At 39.6% G+C, this 25,234-nt stretch overlaps 2 protein-coding genes across 2 annotated transcripts; both read left to right on the top strand.

The window, feature by feature from the left end:
- The first annotated feature begins 3,876 nt into the window (after window positions 1–3,876).
- Window positions 3,877–16,383, top strand: LOC143879595 (serine carboxypeptidase II-2-like). Its single transcript, XM_077382050.1, has 10 exons — window positions 3,877–4,317; window positions 5,766–5,873; window positions 5,974–6,069; window positions 6,174–6,266; window positions 7,439–7,524; window positions 7,628–7,891; window positions 8,088–8,221; window positions 15,088–15,183; window positions 15,504–15,609; window positions 16,084–16,383. Exons 1-10 carry the CDS (start codon window positions 4,050–4,052, stop codon window positions 16,243–16,245), a joined length of 1,413 nt encoding a protein of 470 aa, XP_077238165.1. The 5' UTR covers window positions 3,877–4,049; the 3' UTR covers window positions 16,246–16,383.
- A 1,548-nt stretch (window positions 16,384–17,931) lies between these two features.
- On the top strand, window positions 17,932–23,776 carry LOC143879591 (uncharacterized). The gene is made up of 4 exons (XM_077382048.1): window positions 17,932–18,107; window positions 22,281–22,420; window positions 22,682–23,031; window positions 23,109–23,776. The coding sequence occupies exons 2-4, from the start codon at window positions 22,285–22,287 to the stop codon at window positions 23,637–23,639; spliced, it is 1,017 nt and encodes a 338-aa protein (XP_077238163.1). The 5' UTR covers window positions 17,932–18,107; window positions 22,281–22,284; the 3' UTR covers window positions 23,640–23,776.
- Window positions 23,777–25,234: the final 1,458 nt, after the last annotated feature.

Below are 25,234 nucleotides of genomic sequence, written 5' to 3'. Positions count from 1 at the left end.
GCAGTCGGATCGACTTTAAACTTTAGGGTTTTATTCTATCTTGAGAAAGGAACAAAATAATACCACCCACTCGCCGGAAACCTTTTCCAGTCACCAGCGGTACGCAGCTTGCATAGGTAAGCTACCTATGCAAACTCTTATATTCCCTTTTCTTACTTAGTTAATGTTTTCAATCTATTTATTTAAAATCAAAACATATCTGGTTCTTTTTGTTGAACCCAAGTTTGCCGGTTTTTTGTGGTATCACATTTTCCTAACTATAGGTGGCACCCTTTTGCATGGGTTTATCGCTTTAAATCAGCGGCCAGGAATGTGGCTACGACTTTGTGCTTGATTTGGTATCAATTGACATGTTTGGCCTACATTAACCAACTAATTAACCCTGCCCTCTCACGTCCATTTGCTGTCCCTTTCTTTTTTAGCTTTTTGCTTGCCATGTGAGTGATACATTCAACAACTTTTATTCCTAGGGCCATCCCATCTAGTTTATTCATGAATTATGACTACTCTTTTTACACTAAAATTTTTACACTAAAAGGGGTGGTCCGGGGAAGAAAAGGAGGCGAATATATCATCCCCCTTTAACTTTTAAGCTAGCTGGGCTAGATTATCTTTTTGGTAATATTTTGAGTGAAATGCTAGAATAGGAGGCGAAAAAAGACAAATAAGAGGCGTGGAAGTATCATTTTTATTCCATGGTTTTCTTGGGTGTATTATTAATTGGTGACCTATTAAGGGGTGGAAATATCATTTTTATTCCAAGGTTGTCCCGGTTGTATTATTAAATGGTCATCAACACCTTAGACGTGGTTGTATGATCCGATTTGTTCACATGGTGGGTTCTATTATAGGTGTGTCACGGCTAAAATCACATTCTTAGAACTTTCTAGGTTAAACTAAATGGAGACATATACAAATGTTCAAGGCAATACCAAAAGATTAGAATCCTTAAATCATTTTCTAACTAGACGATAACTAGTAATTAAATAGTAGTTGATTTATTGGGTGTCATCGCTTGAAACTTTTTTTTTTTTTCTTATAAATACAAAGTAAAAATCACCTAAGATCCCTCTACAGAATCACAGATCGGAGGGTTAGGATCAACCCTCTAATATTTAGTCCATCAATCAACAGATCGGAGGGCTAGGGTCAACCTCTGGAAATGATTTTTGGGGCACAACCTATTTAGGCTGTGGCCTATCTAATGGACGGTTTGGATCATCCTATGGTGCGGGCCATACCGTACATTTAATAAAGTGAGGAGTGTGATCGTTAAAATAGAGTAGTGCTGATAACATTTTCCAAAAATTATTCTTTACAAATTCCAACATATTATTCTTCAAATTAGGAAATTTTTGTTTGAGCAGGCAATTACAAATAAGATTTATCTAATAATTAATGAGAGTAAAAAACATCAATGAGTTTTTTATTGTTTAATAAGGCTTAATGTTTGTGTTATGTGAGATAGAGATAACATGGTACCATGGTCCATGGCCACTAGATCAACGGCTTAGGATCATCATATTTGCCTACAATGTGTACCATGGCTTGATGCTTGGCGCTCGCGCATGACCCAACTTAGTAAAATGTGGCCCCCCCACTCCAGGTCGAGTGGGTCCCACCTTTGATTGATCGGAACTATCTACTTGATACATGATAGGACTCTCTTTGGACTCACGTTGTCGTTGATCACACAATCATAATATCCAATAATATGTTTTGTTTCTCAATGCGGAGTTTTTATATGGTGATCCCATTGTTTCAAAGAACGCAAAGAGGAAAAAACAACGAACTCCCACACTACCCAAACTGTGGAATTTCTGCAAAAGTTATAAAATTCATGAGAGTGAGAGAGGGAAGAAGGCTTTTATTGAAGGGAAAAAGTGTTTGAGCAGGTCGATGATTGGGAACCCAGTTCAGTTATCTACATATGATTCGGGAGCCTATGTGCCCATGGTTACATGGCCAATGTTTTGCAAAGCAATTTCTGCAATCAGAAGCTTGCCACATAGGTGTTGAAGATTGGGGTTGAGTAGCTTGTATGGTCTGGATTACATGGGAAGAAGAGAACAAAGATCAAGGGGATAAAGATGGCAATTGATAGGTAAGAAGTCTCTGTCCCGACACCCCTATTGATTCCTTCGTCACCATTCATGCTGCTTCCTTTTAAACCCCATTTGAAAATTCCTTTATTATAGAGATCCACAAACAAAAACCCATTTGAAAATTCGTTCATTCTAGAGATCAGCATACAAATACCCATTTGAAAATTCATTCCCCCAGGCAAAAAAGAATCTTTTTTGGGTTGATGTTCAATTAAAAAACAATAGAAAAAATCAAAATCTAATTTAGGACTGCAACTCAGGTGAACAAAACTTGGCTTCAAAACAGTTTGGAGGAACTTCCTCCAGTACGCTCTAATAGCAGGGGGTGTAGAAATATCAAATCCACACCCCTTGCTATTTCACTATTAGCAAGGGGTCCGGAGGAAGTAGAACTAGGGCTGGGAACGGGGCGGGTTGGGGCCGGATGTTGGGGTCCCCTACCCCTTTCCCTCTGCGGGGAATTTCCCCCCTCCCCCTCCCCTCCCCTCCCCTCCCCACTGCTGTTTGGATCATCCTATAGCATAGCCCATACGTTACTTTTTGAAAAATAATGGACTATACGAGTGTACACCATATAAACTCTCATCACTCATCAGAGAGATGTTGCCTTTATTTGAGGGAATGAGATTTTCAAATGATTTAATGTTGCCTTTCAGTGATGGTTCGATTGAGAGATTTTAGGGATTTCCGGTAATATACTAATATAATGAGGGCCAATGCCCAATGGGTTATGGGGAAAAGAAAATATAAAATGCTATTTCAGGGACAAAACTGTACTAAAAAAAAAATACTTAAAAAAATACAAAAAAATGGCATTAATGTGGGTCGGGGCGGGGGGATCTCCGCTTTCCCGGGTGAAATTGCCAGCCCTAGGAGGAACTTCCTCCAAACGGATCTGAAGCCAAGTTTTATTCCACTGAGGTTGGTTTGAGTCTGATTGAAGCCAACCTGAACGAAAAAAACTTGGCTCCAGATCAGTTTGGTTTCCCCAGGAAATATCCATTCGAATTGATATTTCCACACCCCTTGCTATTAGAGCTATTAGCAAGGGTTTGGAGGAAGTTCCTCCAAACTGATCTTAAGCCTAGTTTTTATCAACCTGAACCTAACCTGACTCTCACCCAATGAAGGCTAACCCTACCTGACCCAAAAAATTAATATCTCAACCCGAACCCAACACAAGCCCGACCCGATTTCCCAATTCAGGTCGGGTTAACCCGGTTATGTTAATATCTTTCTTCTCTAGGTTTTTGTGTTTTTTAAAAACAAAATAGAAAAGTAGTAAATTATTTAAAAAAAAATAAAAATACCAGGGCTCAATGCAGGTTGGGTCAACCCGAACCCGACCCAAATTGAATTCACCCGAACCAGACCCGTGATTTTTTTGGTTGCTCTCCCGGGCTCACTTTAAGAAATGTTGGACACGTTTGGCTGTGAGGAATTTGTTTTCATCATAATAAATCGGGCATCTTCAAGTGTGAAGTCCCAGAATATCAGGAAACCAAATCTGGAAACGGCTGTCTCCGTGATGAGAAGTTGCTAAGAATCCGGAAAATGTTAATCCGGTTTCGAGTAGAATATTTTGTTTCTGATTTTTATCAACTTCCCATCATGGAAACAGCTGTTTCCAGGGTCTTGTTTCCTGATTTTCAGGGTCTTCACACTTGAAGATGCCCGATTTTTCATGAAAACAAATTCCTGGCAGCCAAATGTGCCTGTTATGTTCACCCCCTTCTGTTTGTCTTCTCATAAAAATGACTGCATTTCCACCCTGCTGGCATGACACTCTACGAAACGTCAAGAAAGAAAACTTAGACCCGGTCATCCCATTGTTTCAAAGAAGACACATGGACAAGTAGTCAAGTAGCACCCCGTTAACAAGCTTTGCCCTCTACATGCTATTGTTTGCTCACATATTGCCTAGCACCTCCAAACAACTTGAAAATGGAGAGGAAAGAGAGCTGGGTTTTGGGTCTTGCTCTTTTTTTTCTTCTTGAGATCCAAAGTGTCAATTGTTTCTATTCAGATCCTACTGCACAACAAGAGGAGGACAGGGTACTTGACCTTCCAGGGAAGCCCTTCAATGTAAGCTTTGACCATTATTCTGGCTATGTAACAGTCAACAAAGAGTCAGGGAGGACCCTCTTCTATTGGTTCTTTGAAGCTGTTGAGGACCCTTCTTCAAAGCCTCTTGTTCTCTGGCTAAATGGAGGTTTGTCGGTTGACTTTTTTTACCCAGTAATAGCCTGGCTTAGCAAGTGGACCAGCCTCCACTTGCTAAGCCAGATTAAGATCTCAGCAAGGCCACCAACAAAGGAAGCTTTCTTACGAGTTACAACACACACCAGATTTTGAGACCCGACCTTTTCTCTACTTCCTGTTAATATCTATAGAACTAGGGCCCAAGGCACCCACACAACTGATCTTTAGGATGCTTACATCTAGGGCTGCAACTCGGGTCGGGCGGGTCGGGTTTTGGAGAACCCAACCCTACCCGAGAAATATCTCGGGTCGGGTCGGGTCGGGTTTTTTTTTGGAAAACCCACGATTCCCAAACCCGGCCCTACCCATGATAAATCTCGGGTCGGGTCGGGTCGGGTCGGGTTTTTTCACGTTGACGCAATTTTTTAAGGAAAATTCTTGTTTGGCAAGGCAACTCAACTCACAGAAGTAGAAATTACACTCACATTACACTTGAATCAAACAATGATGTAATTACACTCACATTACACTTGAATCAAACAATGCCGTAATCAAACAATGTTGTAATTACAATCAAACAATGCTGAATCAAACAATGCCGTAATCAAACAATGTTGTAATTACAATCAAACAATGCTGAATCAAACGCTTGAATCAACTCAACTCATAGAAGCAGAAATTACACTCACATACAATAACATTGGGTGCGTGGGTTTTCACTTTTAACTTGTAACTAACAATAGAAAAAAATGTTCATACTATAACTTATGTAACTCGGGTCGGGCCCCTTCAAACCCGGCTCGACCCGAGATTCATGCGGGCTTTTGAATGCTCAATCCGGCTCGACCCGAAACCCATGAAACTTGAACCCGACCCAGGTTATTTTCGGGTCGGGTCGATGCGGGTCGGGTAAAACCCGGCTCGAGTTGCAGCCCTACTTACATCAATTACCCCAATTAGTAATTTGATATTTTTTTTGATTCATAAGAACTTCTACATTCGAAGAAATTTTGACTGTTAGTTGGAATGGTTTGTGGATTCCGAACAGCTATATTGGCTGAACCTAGTAAGATAGCAATTACGACCCAAGAAGTGATAAGTACTTGGGCATGGACTTTGCCAATAGAAATGTTAGCTCACCATGCTGTCCCATACCAACACGACTAAGTCACATCCCACATGAGCTCACCACGCTATCCCATACCAGCGCAACTAACCCATACTGATCTAAGCGGCCCATGCAAAAATGGTTATGGATGAAACTATAAGAAATTTTGTTTTCTTTTTTATGCTACTTATTTCAGTTGCCAGATGGTCTAATTTGGTATCAAATCTGTTTGTTGTTTTCCTTTTTGTACCACTTGTTTCAGTTGCTAGATGGTCTAATTTAGTATTTCTTTTCATTTTACTTTTATTTGGGATTTATTTTTTGAGTTCTGATTCAAGAGCTGTTTTTAGGACCGGGGTGTTCGGCCATTGGTTTGGGGGAGGCAGAAGAAGTCGGCCCTTTTCATGTTAAGACAGATGGGAAAACCCTCTATCTGAATCCGTACTCTTGGAACCAGGGCAAGACTTGCTCTAGAATTTGTTGTCTTTAATTTATGAAAAATCAAAATTATCTACATTTCAATCACTTCATGTTTAATGAATAACACCTTTTTTGCAGCGGCAAATCTCCTATTCATTGACACCCCTGTTGGTGTTGGTTACTCCTATTCAAACAATTCCCAAGACGTTTTGAGCAATGGAGACGAAAGAACTGGTTCTACTCCGCTCCCTGCTTTCGAACTATTCAAGTACTGTTGTTTTTGTTATTGGTGGTGGTGCTGTTATTGTTATTATTATTGCTTATCTTTCTGTCTGCAGCAAAGGATACATTAGTATTTCTAGAGATGTGGCTCGAACGATTTTCTCAATATAAAGGAAGGGATTTTTATATCACAGGGGAGAGCTATGCAGGTGTAGAAGGCATTCCTAACCTATTACCCCTTCTTTACAGACTTATTTTCAGTAATAAATCGTTACCCGCAAATCATTACTTTAAATCTGAAGTTAGCTCTCATTTACTAAAACTTATGTAATAATTATTGTTGGAATATTTAGATTATGGATCTGATCTATGGTTTATTGGAACTCAAAAAATCTGGAACTTGAAATGAAAAAACTCTTTCTGTTTGGAAATCAGAAATAAAATAGAACTTATCTGTTTGGTTGAAAACCCTTTGGAAATCGGATTGAAAAGTATAAGGCTGAGTCGTGCAACTGGTTTCTCTCCTTAAGAATCGTATCCGCCCCCTACCGGTGCAACCGGAATTTGCGAACCGACGCTCCAAGATAAAACAGCCGAAATTGGCCCCAGTCCACGTGCACTCGCTGGCTAGTCCACCCAGAATCACCAATGGAACTGTGCTCAGAATGAACGGAACGAAGGAGGAAGAAGAACAGAACAGAAAGTGCAAAAACGTCTGTGTAATTTTCTGTGTTCAAAACAATCTGTCTCGTCTCCTTTTATAAACCTGAAAGTGTCTGTTGGGGAGAGCCACCATTAAAACACACCCTTAAAGGCCAGTAACGTTTTTTCTCCCAACAGTCATTTTTGTGACCGTTGAGATTTTAAACGGTTCTTTGCAATTAAGGTAGTGTGTCCGTATCAAAACCAAAGGGTAAAAATTAAAACGGTTTTTTACAATAAAAATAACCTTTTCATTTAAACCCAAACCCGGACCTCGGACCACGGGCCACGAGCCGGCCCGGCGAGGCGAGGCGCGCACGTGTGTTTTTTACACATGGGCTTGTGCTCTTCTAAAAGCCCAAGACCGAACAAATTCTAAAGCCCCTTGAAGGCTCAAGCCTTTCTCGAACTCTCCATCTTATATGGATGAGAAAAATTCTCTCAAGCTCCTATGTGGGGCTATTTATTTTGCCTTGGTTTAGAGAGCACAATTTTCACACACACATCAAGGTCTTGGGTTCAAGTCCCCATTCATGCAATTGATTCTAGTTTTCAAAGAAAGAGGGGGAGAACTTTAATTTGAATCTTCCCTTCAAATTTTAAACACAAAGCAAAAGCATCTTTGACTTTTCTATTTAAATTATTTGAAATTGTCCAACAATTATAATTCATGTTCTAGGACACTACATTCCTCAGTTGGCCCAAGCCATTTTGAGGTCCCAGAAGTTGAGGGGGGAAAGCTCAATCAATTTAAAGGGATGCATGGTATGATTTTTGGACTGGTTATTGATATGTTGCGAAACATCATGCTTTTGTGCACTTTAGGAACAGTGGAAACAACTAATTGATATATACTTAATTGATGCAGATTGGAAATGCTCTGACTGATGATTTCCATTTTTACTTGGGGATTTCCCAGTATATGTGGACTGTTGGTCTGATATCTGATGAAACATATAAGCTGGTGAGTGTTTTCTGTAACTTCCAATCAGCTGTGCACCCTTCAACCGATTGTCAAAAGATTATGGACATTGTTACCGAAGAAATTGGAAACATTGATAGATATAGCATTTTCACTCCTCCCTGCACTGGAAATGGCGGCTTTTCAAATAGGCAACTAAAAACATCAAATGTAAGTTTCATAACACAGTTGATAGGTTAATCAGCACTAAAAATTTGAATGTTTCTTTCATATTTGGATTAGGAATCTAGAGTTGTGCATTCTGCATAGCTTTTCTTGATTCTCCATCATTAGGTTCTCTGACTCTAGCTTTGAACTTTACATTATTTGCATCAGACTATCAATTGTAATTGGTACTATTTAACAGTCGGTTGGACGCATCAGCGAAAAGTATGACCCCTGTGCTAGGAACCATTCAGCTATTTACTTTAATTTGCCAGAGGTTCAAAAGGCACTTCACATTGATCCATCAGTTGCACCAGCTAAGTGGCTACCATGTAGGTATGGTTATATGAAAGCCTCATGAAGTTCCATTGTTCGTGAAACAAACAATTACTCCAAAAACTTAGGCTGTTAGAGTTGGTGTTATTTAATAATTTAGTCTTCAACACTCCCCCTCACATGTGGCCCCTCCTTTGGTTTTTGGCCTTACACATGGATTTTAATATGAAGGAGTTGTTGGGTTTTTTACCCCAGGACCTGCGGTGAGGTGATATCTCTGATACCACGTGAAACAACCAATTACTCCAAAAGCTTAAACCGTTAGAGTTGGCGTCATTTAATCATTTATACTTCAACAGCATTCAGTTATATGATGCCCCACTCTTTCTTTCTTTTTTCTCTTCTTTTTCATTTTTGCCTCTTCATTTATGTGCTCATGAAATGGTTTCCTGAACCTTTTTTTTCCGGCTTTGAAGGGCTTGAGTTTTGGCCTAGCCCTCAACATAGTGATAAAATAAATTTCAAGAAAAGGATCTTGAGAATATACCAAGCTGCTCATCTGATGGCAACTAAACTGATTTTGTATTATAAGGCCTGAGCTTGGGCCATACACAAAGTGAAAAGTCAAGACATTGCTATTGCAAAAGACACTGTGGAGCTCATCCGATGAGCGCCTGGGGTGTTATCTGCATGTATGTGCCTAAGCTCAATCTTGACATCGGAGGATTGGAGAAAGCAAAGAAAAGGTTTATCAAAATGCACCAGAACTCATTAGATGGGCCCTAGAGTTACATTTTTGCATAAATAGGAATAAACACAAGCTTGACATCAAGGATCTTGATGGGAACATAAAGTCACATGCAGCCACATTTATTATTTTGGTCTTTGTCTTTAATACTAGTCTTTGGTCTTTAATATTTAGTTTTTGAAAAGTTGTAGTTTTCTTAGTAAGTTGTTGTTTGTTTTAATTGCCTTGAAAGAGTGCTTTGACTAGCTAGTAACTTGTGTGTGTCTAGGAAATGTGTCTATGCATTTATGGAGTCTTGGACTACAAGTCTTTTGTTATAATCTCTATAAGCATGAATGAGAATGGAGGGAAGGAGACTTTTGATTGCTGTAAAAATATTCTATGCAACTTTCCTTGCTTTGGAGTAGAGTGATTCCTCCTACGAATCAAGCTTGTGGCTTGGTCGCGTCGAGTGACTTCCGCGATTAGCAACGTTGAGTGACGTCCGTTGCCTCTGGTTGAGGATTCCCGGAACTATCCTTTCCTCTTGGTTGAGATCATTTTGATCTTAGCCATCCCACCTGGGCTCCAGCCTGCGTCAAAGTGGTATCAGAGCTACAAGAACCTGTGGCGCACTTTATTCACAATCCAGAATTTTGCAGTTCAGAAAGTTGGGGTCTGTTTCGTGCTGTTTTTGAAGGGGTTATCGGTGTCCAATCTAAGCAAGCCATATACCAACTGAAAGTTCGTCGAGTCTACTTTCCAACGCAACAAACGGATCGAAAATCAGAGTTTTCTACAAGGAGATATTAGCATTTTACTAAAAGCCGACGGAGGGAACTGCAAATCCGAATTTCCTTCATTTTTCAAGCTTATAAAATGCGGCGTGGACGACGAGCCTGTGGACGACCTATTACTCAAATTTACGATGATGATGTGCGAGCTGAACTTGCCGAACTCCGTCAATCTAATCAAGAGCTTCGACAAATGGTGAATGAATTTTAAGAACGAGCGCCGGCACCCTCTTCTCCCCGAAGTAGGAGGAGTGCATCATTTGGTCGTGAAAGGATGAATATGAATGAAGACGGTGACTCATCTAATTCCGTTGAAACTTCAGCAGCCTCACAAAATGATCGATGGAATATGGAACGCATGGCTAGAGCTCTTGAAGGATCAGATAGAAGCATTCAAGTTAATGTTTTTGATTTTGAAGGAAAACTCAATCCGGATGAGTATTGTGATTGGATCGCCTCTTTGGAAGCATTCTTTGAGTGGAAGGATCTCTCAGACGAGAGGAAGGTGCAATTCGTGGCTACAAAATTGAAGGGACATGCTCTTGTTTGGTGGCAACAATACCAACGAAATCGAGATCGACGAGGTGTTCCAAGGATTAGGTCATGGGCAGAAATAAAATTGAAGTTAGATGAGAAGTTTCTTCTGCTGGACTACCCTCAAACACTTTACAGTAAGTTTCATCAATTGCATCAACTTAATGATCAATCGGTAGCCGATTATACAGAGCAGTTCTACAAGTTAATTAGTCGAATCAATTTGAATGAAAGTGATGACCAACTTGTTGTTCGATATAGAAGTGGTTTGAAATTTAGTCTTCGTGGTGAACTAATGTTGCACTCTATTCAATCTCTTGAAGAGGCATATCAAATGGCACTCAAAGCAGAAGATAAGTGTAAGCGAAGCTCCTTTAGAAGAGGTGAAAATTCTAAAGTTTTAAAAGAAAAGACGGTTGCGCAAGGGAAGAGGAATTCTGCACCTACTTTTGAACGTCCAAACCCACGTGATGGGGAAGGAAACAAGGATCGTGGTAAGGGTGTCTCTTCCTCAAACAAATGTTTTAGATGTGGAGAACCGGGCCATCGATTTTATGAATGTCCAACGAAGAGGGCTGAAGTGAACCTTGCCGAAGAGGGATTTCTGGAAGAGGAGAAAGAACCAATTTATGATGAGGAACCCAATGGAGAAGTAGAAGAGGAGTACTGTGAACCAGATTGTGATGCTGAAAGTCTTGTAATTCGTCGGGTGATGACGATTCAAGAAGATGTCCAATGGCTAGGGCATAATATTTTCCGAACTTATTGCTTGTCTTATGGGAAGAAATGTATTTTGATGATTGATTCCGGAACTTATGAAAACATGGCGTCAAAGACTATGATTGATAGGTTGAAGCTCAAATGTGAACGTCACCCCAAGCCCTACAAAGTGTCATGGTTCAAGAAGAGAGGTGAAATTATGACATCACAAAGGTGCCGAATCAAGTTTTCAAGCAGAAAGTATGAAGATGAGATCTACTTTGATGTTCTTCCTATGGATGCTTGTCATCTACTTCTTGGGAGGCCGTGGCAATTTGATTGGAATGCTCAACATGATGGAAGGAAGAACACCTACTCTCTTGTTAAGCATGGGGTAAAGTATATGTTGAATCCGTTGAAAGATATTCCTACCACTGTGCAATCTGAAAATAAAGTAAGCTTGCTGTCTTATAAAGCTTTTGAGCATGCTTTTATGAAAGAAGATGTTGCTTATGCTTTGGTGGCTGTGGGAGAGAGCCAAGACGATGTTAAAGTGATTCCGGAAGAAGTTTCAAAGTTGATGGACAGGTTTAAAGGCTTGGCTCCTGAAGAACTACCGGCTAGTTTGCCTCAACTCCGTGATATTAAACACCACATTGACCTCATTCCAGGTGCTACACTTCCTAACTTGCCTCATTATAGAATGTCTCCTAAAGAACATGCTGAATTACAGAGACAAGTTGAGGAATTGGTTAACAAGGGACTTATTAGAGAGTCACTTAGTCCTTGTGCAGTTCCGGCTCTCTTAACTCCTAAGAAAGATGGAACTTGGAGGATGTGCATTGACAGTAGGGTAGTGAATAAAATAACTGTGAAGTATAGGTTTCTAATCCCTCGCCTTGATGATATGTCTAATATGCTTGCCGGTGCGAAAGTTTTTTCTAAAATTGACCTACATAGTGGCTACCATCAAATTCGGGTCCGAATGGGTGATGAGTGGAAAACAGCCTTTAAAACAAAAGAAGGCCTCTATGAATGGCTTGTTATGCCATTTGGGTTGTCCAATGCCCCAAGTACTTTCATGAGGCTTATGACACAAGTCTTGAAGAAGTTTATGGGCAAATTTGTTGTTGTCTATTTTGACGACATCTTGATTTACAACGAGGACAAAATTCAACACTTAGAGCATTTAGCGAATATGTTTCAAGTCCTTCATGAGTACCAGCTGTATATCAATCTTAAAAAGTGTTGTTTTATGGTTGACAAAATTGTGTTTTTAGGCTATGTTGTGACTGCAGGAGGAATTCAAATGGATGAAGAGAAAGTTCAAGCAATTCTTGATTGGCCTACACCTAAAAGTCTTACTAATGTGCGAAGCTTTCATGCCTAGCTTCATTTTATCGTCGGTTCATCAAAAGTTTCAGCACTATTATCGCTCCCATGATGGATGTTTTGAAAAGAAAGGAGTTTCATTGGACTTATGAAGCAGAAAAGAGTTTCCAACTTCTCAAATCAAAGCTTGTTAAAGCTCCAGTGTTAGCCTTGCCAGATTTCACAAAAAACATTTCAAGTGGAATGTGATGCTTCTAATGTAGGCATAGGTGCCGTCCTAATGCAAGATGGAAGGCCAATTGCTTATTTTAGTGAGAAGCTAAGTGATGCCAAGCTGAAATATTCAACTTATGACAATGAGTTGTATGTGGTGGTGCAAGCTTTGAAGCATTGGGAACATTACCTCATTGGAGTGGAGTTTGTTCTTTATTCTGACCATGAAGCATTGCGGTTTCTTAATGCACAAAAGAAGCTGAATTCTCGTCACGCGAGCTGGGTGTCCTACTTTCAAAGGTTCAGTTTTGTTTTGAATCATAAAGCTGGTTCTTCTAACAAGGTAGCTGATGCACTAAGCCGAAAGCACAGTTTGTTGGTCACTTTATCTTATGAGATTGTTGGGTTTGATCTCTTACAAAAATATTATGCTGCAGATCCATTCTTTTCTAAAGTTTTGCAGGGGTTGAATGAAGGGAATAATAGTGATTTCATGATCATTAATAGCTATCTTTTTAAAGGGAACCAGTTGTGCCTACCAGAAGGTTCACTAAGGTTGTTTGTCATTAATGAGTTGCATGGTAGTGGGCTCGGTGGACATTTTGAGAGGGATAAGATAGAAGCACTTGTAAAGGAGCGTTACTTTTGGCCTACCTTGAAGCGTGATGTTGCTCGGTTTGTGCAAAGGTGTTTTGTTTGTCAAAAGGCTAAGGGAAGTTCTCAAAATACAGGTTTATATCAACCCCTTCCTACTCCAGAAGCACCTTGGGAAGATATATCTATGGATTTTGTCCTTGGTTTATCGAAGACACAGCATGGGAATGATTGCATTTTTGTTGTTGTTGATCGATTCTCAAAGATGGCACACTTTATACCATGCAAGAACTCCATGGATGCCTCTCATATAGCTACTTTATTCTTCCGTGACGTGGTTCGTTTACATGGAGTTCCAAGGTCCATTACTTCTGATCGTGATGTGCGGTTTATGGGTCATTTTTGGCAAACATTTTGGAAGCTTTTGGGAACTCGATTGCAATTTTCTAATGCCTACCATCCACAAACTGATGGCCAAACAGAAGTTGTGAATAGATCACTTGGTAATTTGTTGCGAAGTTTGGTTGGTGAGAATCCAAAGAGATGGGAATTTGTCATCCCTCAAGCTGAATTTGCCTATAACAGTTCTCTTCACCGATCTACTAAGAAGTCTCCATTTGAAGTTACTTATGGTAGAAATCCTCATCAAGTATTGGACTTATTGCCATTCCCAAATCAGTCCCGAGTGAGCATGGATGCTGAAGAATTTGCTGCCCACATTAAAGCTATTCACAACTAGGTTCGTGAGCACTTAAAACATTCTTCTCAACTCTATAAATCAAGTGCTGATGTTCATAGGAGAAATAAGGAGTTTCAAGAAGGTGATCTTATTATGGTTTATCTTCGGAAAGAAAGATTTCCTGCTGGAACTTATAACAAGCTTAAGCAAAGGAAGTTTGAGCCGTGTCTAATACTCAAGAAATTGGGATCAAATGCTTATCGTATAGAGCTGCCAGATGGGTTATCAATCAGTCCTGTTTTTAATGTGAGTGATTTATATTCATATCATGGTGATTTGGACAGAACTTCACTGGAAGTTGATGATTTTTTTGCTACACCTGTGAATCCTTCGCGTGAAACAATTGATGTTTTGGATGCACGTTCCATAACTACTCGCCGTGGGACTTATACTCAATATTTAGTTCATTGGAAGGCAAAACTAAGCACGGAGGACGCATGGGTCTCATGTGGGCTCCTAGAGTCTAAGCAATAAGAAAAATGGAAAATACAATATATTTTTTTTGTAGTGCTCTCGAGTGGTTAAAAGATGGACAGTTGAAATATTCTGTATAGAGAGAACTGCTATTCTTCTAATCTTTTACTGAACCATCAAAATTTCTTATAGTCTTATCCATACAAATTGTATTGACTACGGTGATTAGGGGTGTAAACAAGCCGAGCCGAGCTTGGCCCAGCTCGGTTCGACCCGTTAAGCTCAACACCTGAGCTCGGGCTCGGCTCGGTCAGGCTCGCGAGCCTTACCGAGCTCGTTAATGGGCCAATTGGGCCCCAAAATCCTACATATTTTGGGTTATTTTGGGCTTTTTTGGACTTGTCCTGCACAATCAAATGATTCAAATTAAATAATTACATAACCTCTAAGGGATTTAGGGTTATAACTTATAAAATTATATAATATATATATATATATATATATATATATATATATATATATATATATGTGTGTGTGTGTGTGTGTATATAATGGATATATGTATTTAAATATATTAAATTCTTAACGAGCCTTAACGAGCCGAGCCTGGCCTAGCTCGGGCTCGGCTCGTTAAGGATTCGAGCCGAGCTCGAGCGAGCTTCCGAGCCCGAGCCCAAACTGACACCCCTAACTGTGATCTGTAGGTAGTGAAAAAAACAAAAGTAATCCATAAGCTTGCAGGAGTGTATTTTTAATTCACATTTCTATTACTCTCTTGAGTGACAACCTTTCATTATGCTACCTTATTAGATGTATTGGCATGTCATGATAAATATTTATGATAACATCCAAGGCTCCAACTTCTGTTTCTGTCTTGCAGTGATGTTGTTAATAAAAATTGGAAGGACTCTCCTTTGTCAATGCTACCCCTTTATCATGAGCTTATAGTTTCAGGGCTTCGCATTTGGTTGTTCAGGTGCCTCTCAACCTCAGACTTTGTCTCTCTTTACGTTAATTTGGTGAATGCAGTTAAATGATAAGGTCCATAAGGACCTGGTAACTTCTCATATTATTTTTATTCATCCACCTACTGTATGCATTATGCACCATCAGTTTACTATTTTATGTGTTTTCTTTTGTTTGTTTGAGTTTGTTGCTGCTTTCTTTTGTACTGAGACCTCCATCTTGTTCTTTTTGCTCTGTTTTAATGCTAGCACCATTTGAAAAAAATGTTTAGTAAGAAGGGTCTACTCAGAATCATGTACTAACATCCCCAGTTTCCTTTGCTGTGACCAGTGGAGATACAGATACTGTAATCCCAGTTCCATCCACTCGTTACAGTATTGATGCTCTCAAGCTTCCGACTGTGACTCCTTGGCATACATGGTACGACAATGGTGAGGTATGGGTATCATTTTGTTTTGTAAGTATGAAAGGATTAATATGTTTGCTCTGTAACAGTAAATCCCTCTAAAAAATAAAAACCCTCTAATAAAATTATGAAATTAAAGGACATCTTTTGTGATTTTAGAAACTTTAATTATTCAAAATTCCTCACCATGAGTTGGGTACTCTTAAGAAAAATCTTGAAAAGGAAAAGAGTAATATCTTGTCACAGCTATATGACTTACTGGATCATGTTCAAAGAAAAGCATTCATGATCTGCTTGTTTAAGAACATGGAAAGGCATTCTGTTCAAGTTAGGCAAATCATAGAGCATTCAAGTAACACTTGCTACTAATACCTAAATTGGTCAGTTCCTATTATATGTAACTTGATTGTTAGATCAAGTGAAACTTTTCTGTAATTGCAGCATGCTCATCCCATTACTTGATTATGGACTGTAATAAAACAATGTTGCCAATGTGTTTAACAGGTAGGAGGGTGGACCCAAGAGTACAAAGGTCTGACCTTTGTAACAGTGAGAGGAGCTGGGCATGAGGTCCCACGGCATAAACCCAGACTGGCTCTTGTAATCCTCAAGGCCTTCCTATCAGGAAGCCCAATGCCAGTGTTATCGGAGTCCGATGATTCTTGAATTCCTTTTCATCTCATAATGGTGAAATTGAAGAACTATGTAAGACTGTAAGAGTCTGATGGTATGAACCCATTGCAGGATCTGGATTCATATATATGATTACATTGAATCAATGCACTCACTTGTTTTGTTGCCTTCCATCCAGTCATTTTTATTTAGATTTTTTTTATTGGTTTCATTACTCACTAGTTGAGAAGAAAATTACTAAAAAATTATGAAAAATCCCTGTTCGGTAAAAAAATACCCTACTGTAGGAGACCTATTCCAGGAAATGAAAATAGCAAAAGCTTTAACAAAAGCTATATTTGGCTATTGAGAAGTGTAAATAAATTGGCAAGGCAAGGCAAATGTTAAAAAAAATCGGTTTAATTTTTTTTTAATAACTATAGGATTCGCTAGGGACCATTGCAGAAGGCATTTCGCGGGCGGCTGTTGCATGAGAGAGCATCCACATAGCCTCACTTTTCAACAGATTTTGGCTTATTCATTTAATTCATCTTACATGGCTGCGCTCTCATGCAACAGCCGGTCCGGGAAATGCATTCCGCGATGGTCCCTACCTATAAATATATAATTAAAAAGAAGCCATTTCGTGCTGTTTTATCATGCAAAAGCCCGCCGCGAAATTGCCTAGCAAATCCTTAAAAAGTATGTCGAAATATCTTTTTAACCAATAAAATTATTAGTAAATCTATCCAAAAAATATCTTTTTTATGAAAAATAAGTGAATATCTGAAGGGAAATGCTATCAGCACTACTGTATTTTGATGAGGGCACTCCTCACTTTCTTAAAAGTACGGTATGGCCCGCACCATAGGATGATCCAACCGTCCATTAGATGGGACACAGCCTAAATAGGTTGTTCCCCAAAAATTATTTCCATAGGTTGATCCTAACTCTATGATCTATAGAGGGTTAGGATCAAACCTCAAGCATTTAGATTGGAGGGTTAGGATCAACCAATGGAAATGGGAAATGTTATCAGCACTACTGTATTTTGATGAGGGCACTCCTCACTTTATTAAAAGTACGGTATGGCCCGCACCATAGGATGATCCAAACCGTCCATTAGATGGGCCACACACTAAATAGGTTGTGCCCCTTAAATCATTTTCATAGGTTGATCCTAACCCTCCGATCTGAATGCTTGAGGTTTGATCCTAACCCTCTATAGATAAGAGAGTTAGGATCAACCTATGGAAATAATTTTTGGGGAACAACGTATTTAGGCTGTGGCCCATCTAATGGACGGTTGGATCATCCTATGGTGGGGGCCATACCGTACTTTTAAGAAAGTGAGGAGTGCCCTCATCAAAATTGTAGTGCTGATAACATTTCATTATCTGAATCATTCACAATTTTTACTCTTGTATCAATCACTTAACCCTTGAAGACCATTTCCATTTCACTGCAGGCCATGTTTACTTCACTGGGAAATGGGCGAACGTTAAAATTCGTGTATGTTTGTTTGTACCCTTGCATCTTGAGTTCAACCCGTTTGGGATCCTAAATATTGTGCCCTGCCCGGTCCGTTTTAGGTGAGCTGGCCCGCTCTATAAAATGGGATGTAGGACTTATTGTTGTGACTCATCTGAACAGGGTTAGGTGGTCTAAAAGGATAAAAGGTCTGGTGGGTTGGGTCGTTTTGGTTAGCCATTGTAATTACAGGTTGCTTTTACAGGGGTTTTTTCACAACATAAGCGAGTAAATACAAATATCAAACCCGTAAATCTTTCCCTTCTGTATCGCGACAAACACCATCTCTAAATCCACGAAAAACTACCCTGAACCCATCTCTCTAGCCGGAGACCGCATTGAAGGAAGATCACCGCCTCTCTGCTTCCTCTCTCGACCACATCATTGTATGTCTCATCTTAGGGTTTTATTTTTTGATTGATAGCTTATTATTAGGGCATTGATCTGTGTTCTGTATGGGTATTATGGAAATGGATTCTGTGACATTTGGTATTTTTGTTTCAAATGGGTATTTTGTCTTCTCTTTGGGGGTTATCTGGGGTGAGCTTTTTCAGTACAACACAAAATCAAAAAAAAGAAAACCTTGTCTTTATCATAAAAAAAACATATAGTTACTTTAAAATGAAAACAGAAAACCAAAGGGGGCTAACAAAGGAGGGAAAAAAGAAGGAAAACACAGATCAAAATAACATTATTAGATAAAAAAAACTTCACATACCTCACTTAAACATTAGTAAACATGCAAATGGCATGATATGCAAATGATAAAGCATTAAGTTAGCATGAAAATGGTGGAAACCCACGAAACAAACTGCAAATTTTGTATCTCAAAAGGAAAAGAAACATTAAACTCTCACAAATACCCATTAAAATACATGTGAAGTGACAGAGAGAGCTCAAAATCTAAAAATAAGATGACAAAAACCAACAAAACCCATTACCCAAAATGTGGAATGAATTGATCCGAAACTACTCCAAACGTGGAATGAAATATTTCGCCATGAACATAGAGTCAGGAAAGAAAATACATTTGATTACCTATTTAAGTTGCAGTTGTGAGGCTGCGACCTCCACATCTGGTAGAAGGAATTGGGCCTGCCAGGTACTAAGTGAAGGATCAAATATAGTGAAGAAGAGAAACCTTGTGGAAGATTCTGCCGAGGATTTTAGGGAACATGGTTCTAGGAATTTTCAGACAATACAGAATTAAAAGTTTTTTCCACCAAGAACGTTTTATGAAACTCTTTGACTCACAAATTTTGAGTATCCTACTTTCACGTGAGTCACAAGGGACAACAATCAGCAAGTTTTCTCTCTTTTATGGCATCTTATTTCATATCTTCATCTCATTACTAAACATGACCCCGAAAGCCAATTCCCTAATCCAATTATCCATCACACATCAAATTGTTATAAGCACTCCCTTCAAATGACCATTGCAGGTACTCAAAAGTTATAAACTTCCCTACTTGAAGTCAGAATTTTCCTATCATTTGGGCATTGCCTTTATAAATGTACGGTTTAGATGCTTAAACAGGTGGTCTCCACATGTAATTTTGCTCTCCCATACTTTTTATTTGGAAATATAGGGCTGAACATCCTGTCATTTTTTGCCCAGGTATATCGGTGATATGATAAATAATCTATAAATGACATTTTTATCTGATTAAAGTCATACTGCCATAAACTGTGAGATATGATAAATTAGCTACAAATGACCATCATGAATCCAAGTTCTCACCCCAAGATTAGAAAGAGGTTCAAAAAATAGTGAAATAGAAACCCTAGAAACCTGAAACAAGAATCTTCATCTGTTATTGATTTTGTAACGTAACATAGACAGAATTTCACCATTTAGAAAAAACAGAGACAGAATTACACATAGATTTCGCAACAAAACATACAGAATTATACACTTCAAAGGTGAAATTTCATTTTGGTTTTCCCTGTATTACCAAAATACGAATTCATGGCAAGGACCAAGGTGGCAACATGGAGTCGGAGTCGGTGTAGATGGCCAAGGGTAACCCAGCAAAACTCAAAGCCAGAGCGGAAGCTGGAGTGCAAGTCCATATAGATGTTGAAGATGGAGATGGTAAGGGTACGAAAGTGGACCGGGAGCGCTGGCCAACCAAAAGCCGGATTGGAAGAGGCAAATGATAAGCCTGCCAAATTGGACCGGGAGCCATGTAGACGTGGTCGATGGTGCGCCTGTGAAACTGGGGGCGGAAAAAAAAAATCAACAGAAAGCCTGTGACGAACTAATGTAGGGAATTTATCCGGGTAGAACTCACTCCTATAACCCAGCCCCATCCCCATCCCCACCACTTTACCGATGTGGGACTATTTGCTTTTGCATGGAACTCAACAATCTCCCCCTCCACGTGGAAGCAACGTGGACCATCTCGCTCCCTCCACGCGGCAGCAACGTGGGAACCACAAGATAACTACACCGGGGTTTCCGAGATCTTCCCCGAGGGACATTCCCGCCCTAGGAGGCAAACCGGGGTTACCACGCCCTAGCTCTAATACCATTTGTAGGGAATTTATCCGGGTAGAACTCACCCCCAAAAGCTAGCTGTTAGAGGGAGGGTGCCCATTCCCTTATAACCCATCCCCATCCCCCTCCCCCTCCCCATCCCCATCACTTTACCGATGTGGGACTATTTGCTTTTGCGTGGAACTCCAACACTAAAGACACATGCTCAGGGTGAAGGTGTTTACGACCTTGACGAACTAAAGACATATACAACTTGGAATTGTGAAAATGTCTTACCATGGAGATCTTTATAGAACCATAATACTTCATTCCAATTACATTTATTCCGACGTCTGCTTGCATTCTTATGTTTTACAGCATGAGGAACCCCTAGGATCAATTGCGTTATCCTTGTGCCAGAGTTGTAAGTACAGCTAACAACTGTAACTACAAAACCCATGTAGGCCAGAGCTTTGATGCAAAGATAAATAGAAAGGTCTAGCTGTCCATCCATCTCTTAGATATGAAGAGAAGTAAAAACAAACAAGTTAGGCCTGTTGAGGTTCACTACTATCACTTGAGATATGAGAGTTCATGTTTCCTCATCCCTTAGGTGTGCATATGCAAATTGGATTGTTCTCAACTTGTAAATGAGTCTCATCCAAACATCACATGCATAGTACGCTTGGTGATATTATTTACTTTATAATAATGTTAACTACATATGCTTGCTTCTTGAATATCAACGAGGCGAGGTTTCTGAGGTATCACGTAGCCTGAGCAAGCCACTATAAACACACCATCTCCATGTTGTTTGACTCATCCAACCCATTCATTCCATAGAGCCTCACATAGATTAGGTGTTCCTAAGAAACCATCTCCATACGATCATCCTAACCATTTGATCTGTAGAAGGCCACCTTCTAGCCGTCCATTCTAAAACTCCATAGATCAACAATTACCATGATCCTATGGAGATGATTTCTTAGGGACACCCTACCTATGTTAGCTCCTATAGAATGAATGGGTTGGATGACTCAAACAACATGGCACATCGTGTATTTAGTGGGCTACTTAGGCTGCGCGATACCTCAGAAACCTTTTCCCTATATATATGTATCGCTCACCTTGAGCAACCCACTAAAATACACCATCTCCCATGTTGTTTTACTCATCCTACCCATTCATTCTATAGGACCTCACATAGATAGGGTGTACGCAAGAAACCATCTCCATACCATCATCCTAACCATTCAATCTGTAGAAGTCAATTTTCTAGCCATCCATTCTAAACCTCCACAAATCAACAGTTACAATGATCCTATGGAGATGATTTCTTAGGGACACCCTACCTATGTTACGTCCTATAGAATGAATGGGCTGGATGAGTCAAACAACATGGGAGATGTTGTATTTATTGGATACCTCAGAAACCTTTTCCCCATATATATATATATATATATATATATATATATATATATATAGTTGGAGTATTACAGTGTACCTCATGCACCAGTGTAGTTGGAGCATTACAGTGCCTATAGATTCTTCTTTATGGGATGCTTATGTAGTCTTCTAGATTCAGATTTTTTGGAATGTTTTTGCCTTTTTGGGTTTTCTCCTTTCATTTTTTGCACTGTGACTTTTCTTAGTTTCGTATCATTATTGTTAATCTTTGTTTTTGCATATAGATGTGAAGGCTCTAGTTCCTATTAAGGTGGTATCGGAGGTTTGGTTCATTAATTAGGCATTCTTGTTTGAACTCAGAATGGAAATGACTAGGAGTCGGAGAATGTGTATTCAATAAGTGGTTTTGTACTTCAAAGTTCTATATCAACCAATTAAAGGTTCATTTTCCTTCGGTCTGGGTGAGAAATTTTCATTGGAACGGCGTTGAATGGGTTTAGATTCTATCTGTCTTGAGCTGTCTTGGGATCTTTGTCCTCTTGGAAACTGTTTGTTTTCCTTATGACAAGGAGTGCTTTTGGTTTGCTCACGTATCATTGCATATTCTTGCTCACATTCCTACAATACATTTAGCCATGTTTTTTATTTTCTTTCTTCATTTTGCTGTTTGTAGAGAAATGAGGTTGCGACGTAATCTCAACCCGCACAAGTTCAAACTTGCTATTTTAGCGACTATATATGCTGCAGATGCAATGATGATTGCGGCATGTTACATCGTACATCAAAGGAGACATTCAAGAGAAAATAGGGAAGGTAAATTTTGTGGTAGATTGTGTTCTTGCTGAAATTTCATTTCTGCAATTTTGAACTGTTCTGAACTTCTTCCATTAAAAAAAACTGTTGTCGTCTTCTTTTGGAAGGTTTTTTTTTTATGAACTCCACTCCACGGATGTTAGTTCATGTTGATTGTTTTGTTACTTCTGATTTAACAACTGCATGCTGCTATCTTTGGACTTCTTTTTTTTTTTTTTAAAGAAAAACATTTTATATATTGATTTCGTGGTTATCTAATAGATATGGATACTGCCACCTCTCCACCCAGCACCGCCAAAAAGGCTACTCGCGGCCAGCTTCGGTGGACTGAGTCCATGGATAAGGCCGTTATAGAACTCCTAGTAGATCAGGTTGTTTTAGGCAATAAGATAGACAAGGGGTTCAAGTCCAAGGCTTACGCATATGTGGCGAGGGATCTAAGCGCCCGTTTTAGGAAGGACATACGTCCGATCCATATCCAGAATAGGATGCGGACCATTAAAAAACAGTATATGATATTGAAGGCTATAGTCAACCACAATGGATTTGGGTGGGATCCAATAATGAAAGTTATCTCTGCAGATGAACAAGTATGGAAGGAGTATCTAGAGGTAATAATATAGCTTATTTTCTTAAATATCAGCAAACTTATATTTGTGGCTATAATGGTTGCTGTCAAAATGTACAGACCCACCCAGATGCTGAGCCATATAAAGGCAAGACGATTGACCTTTATGAAGAAATGTGTGTGGTCGTGGGAAATGATCAACCGCGTACGAGTATGGCAAGGTCTGCCATTGGCATTGACACCAAAGATCCCGTTGTGATTATGCGTGACTGCCTTGAAATGTCGATCCATTTGGATACCGAGGGAGCATTCGAGGGGATGTGGACCTCATCGTCTGCGGAGAGGGAAGTTATATGTGCAAAAACATCACCAAGACAGGGGAAGAAGTCTCATGCAACTGATGACTTGGTTGAGATGATGACATCGGTCTCATCTAACTTGGAAAAAATAACTAAGGCGTTGCTTCCCGACATGGATCATGTCAGTGCCTCAGATTTGTACACTCAAGTCAGTCTGTTGGGGGGTTACTCAAATGTCGAGATCGATAAGTTGTTTGATATCCTTATCGGCGATGAGAAGCTACAGAAGTCATTTATTGGTAGACCGGAGGAGTCTCGGCATAGGATGGCAGAATCATTACTCCATCCTTGACTTTTGGCTTTTTTCCTCTTTGATTTGAATGCTAGTTTTTGTGGACTTGAAGGGGGTTGAAAGTTTTTAAAGCATGTGGAAGGAGTAGCTTGCAGGTTCATGAACTTGAGAATAATGGCACTTTCTTTTGATGGCTATCAACTGTAGCTTCACGGCCAGTAAATTACACTGATGAGATACAGTTGACAGAAATGGAACTCCAAATAATCCAATTGACCTACCAACTCAGAGCTTTGGTTTGTCACAGAAGTGACCTGGTGGACCATCTGGGCCAGACAAGATCAAAGTGCCACCCTGCCAATAATTCATCTTACAAGTTTTAATTACAAGCCTTGCGAACAATTTGTCAGTTGCGTTCAGTATCAAATTTAAGAGAATAGGCTTGTGAAATAGGAGTGTTCGATTGCCGGACAGCCAAGCAGATAGACTCAGTTTCAGTAATAGACTAGTGCCGAAGTGGTACAGGGCTAAAGCCATCAAAAGCCTCCCAAGACCCAACCTGTTGAAAGAATCAACTATACAAACTAGCATCTCCCTAAATGTAACCTGCCATGTCTGTTGGAAAATTTCACAGGTTCGATCCTAGCTTAACGAGGAAAAGAAACTACAGAAAATATACAAAGAAACACTCTAGAGCAACTGACTCAGCATTATCAAACGAGAGCATGCATATTGCAAGGATGGCTGCATCTTCAAACCTTTAACCAAGAAGCCATGCTGTAACGCCCTTCAAAGATATTAGAAAATTGTTAGTTGTAGAAATCATCATCAAAACATGAGGAACCCTATCATAATACTATGCATCTTTCTCATGCACAATGGTTTCGTATTCGGTACTAACATTAGTGGAGAGTGTAAAATGCAAATCATCCAGCCTGTGTCCTTTCATGCCAGTTGTCTGATGTCACAGAGAATTGGCTATGCCCAACAACCATCTGGGAAATAGGGGTGTTCTTGACGCATAAACATCACTAGATTGATATGAACTCACGGTAACAAAGGCTTACAAACAGAATGTAGCCTCACACTGGAACTACTCAAAGCCCACTATCCTCTAATGGATTTCTATGAATGCGGACTCCAGTTTATCGTCCTATAGTCCATTTTGGAGCTGTGCCCAAGAACTTTCCTTTCTTGGAGTGATAATAGGAATGATTTTACTCAAGAGAAGAAAGGCAGAAAGCAAAGGAAATGTTACTTCACCAGCCAATCTATCAGTCATCTCATTAGCAGCACTTGGGGTGTGTTGAAGAGAGGGGACAACAACCCTACTAATATCTAGAATTATAATGATAAAATTAGCATTTTCCAAATTTCCTTCCACCTATAAATTTTTGGAAAAGTTAAGCCTCATTTAAAACTGTCATCCAGATAGGCTGGAGAATGGATGAGTTTTTGGACAAGTTAAGCCTCATTAGCAAATTTGTGTTTCTAATGAGTTGACGGATAGATTGGGTGGAGAAGTAGGTGGTGTGTGATTGTACGCACCATTTACTTTCCTCTCTCTCTATTTTCTGTTTTGTTTTGGTTTCTAGCTGTAGTTAGAGTTTCGAGGGTAAGAGAATGGGATTTGCCGCGGTTTGTAATTGCAATCT

This window comes from Tasmannia lanceolata, unplaced genomic scaffold (genome assembly GCF_043159265.1).
Source record: "Tasmannia lanceolata isolate RefF3 unplaced genomic scaffold, GAP_Taslan_0.1 ptg000006l, whole genome shotgun sequence".
NCBI lineage: Eukaryota > Viridiplantae > Streptophyta > Magnoliopsida > Canellales > Winteraceae > Tasmannia > Tasmannia lanceolata.
This window is presented reverse-complemented; position numbering and strand designations above follow the sequence as displayed.

Bases quoted from the DNA above. Each gene is read 5' to 3' on its own strand.
- LOC143879595 (XM_077382050.1), top strand. From the start codon at position 4,050: ATGGAGAGGAAAGAGAGCTGGGTTTTGGGTCTTGCTCTTTTTTTTCTT. The intron at 7,525-7,627 runs GTATGATTTTTG...TAATTGATGCAG, and splicing joins TCAATTTAAAGGGATGCATG to ATTGGAAATGCTCTGACTGA. The intron at 8,222-15,087 runs GTATGGTTATAT...TCTGTCTTGCAG, and splicing joins GCTAAGTGGCTACCATGTAG to TGATGTTGTTAATAAAAATT.
- LOC143879591 (XM_077382048.1), top strand. From the start codon at position 22,285: ATGAGGTTGCGACGTAATCTCAACCCGCACAAGTTCAAACTTGCTATT. The intron at 22,421-22,681 runs GTAAATTTTGTG...GTTATCTAATAG, and splicing joins TTCAAGAGAAAATAGGGAAG to ATATGGATACTGCCACCTCT. The intron at 23,032-23,108 runs GTAATAATATAG...CAAAATGTACAG, and splicing joins TATGGAAGGAGTATCTAGAG to ACCCACCCAGATGCTGAGCC.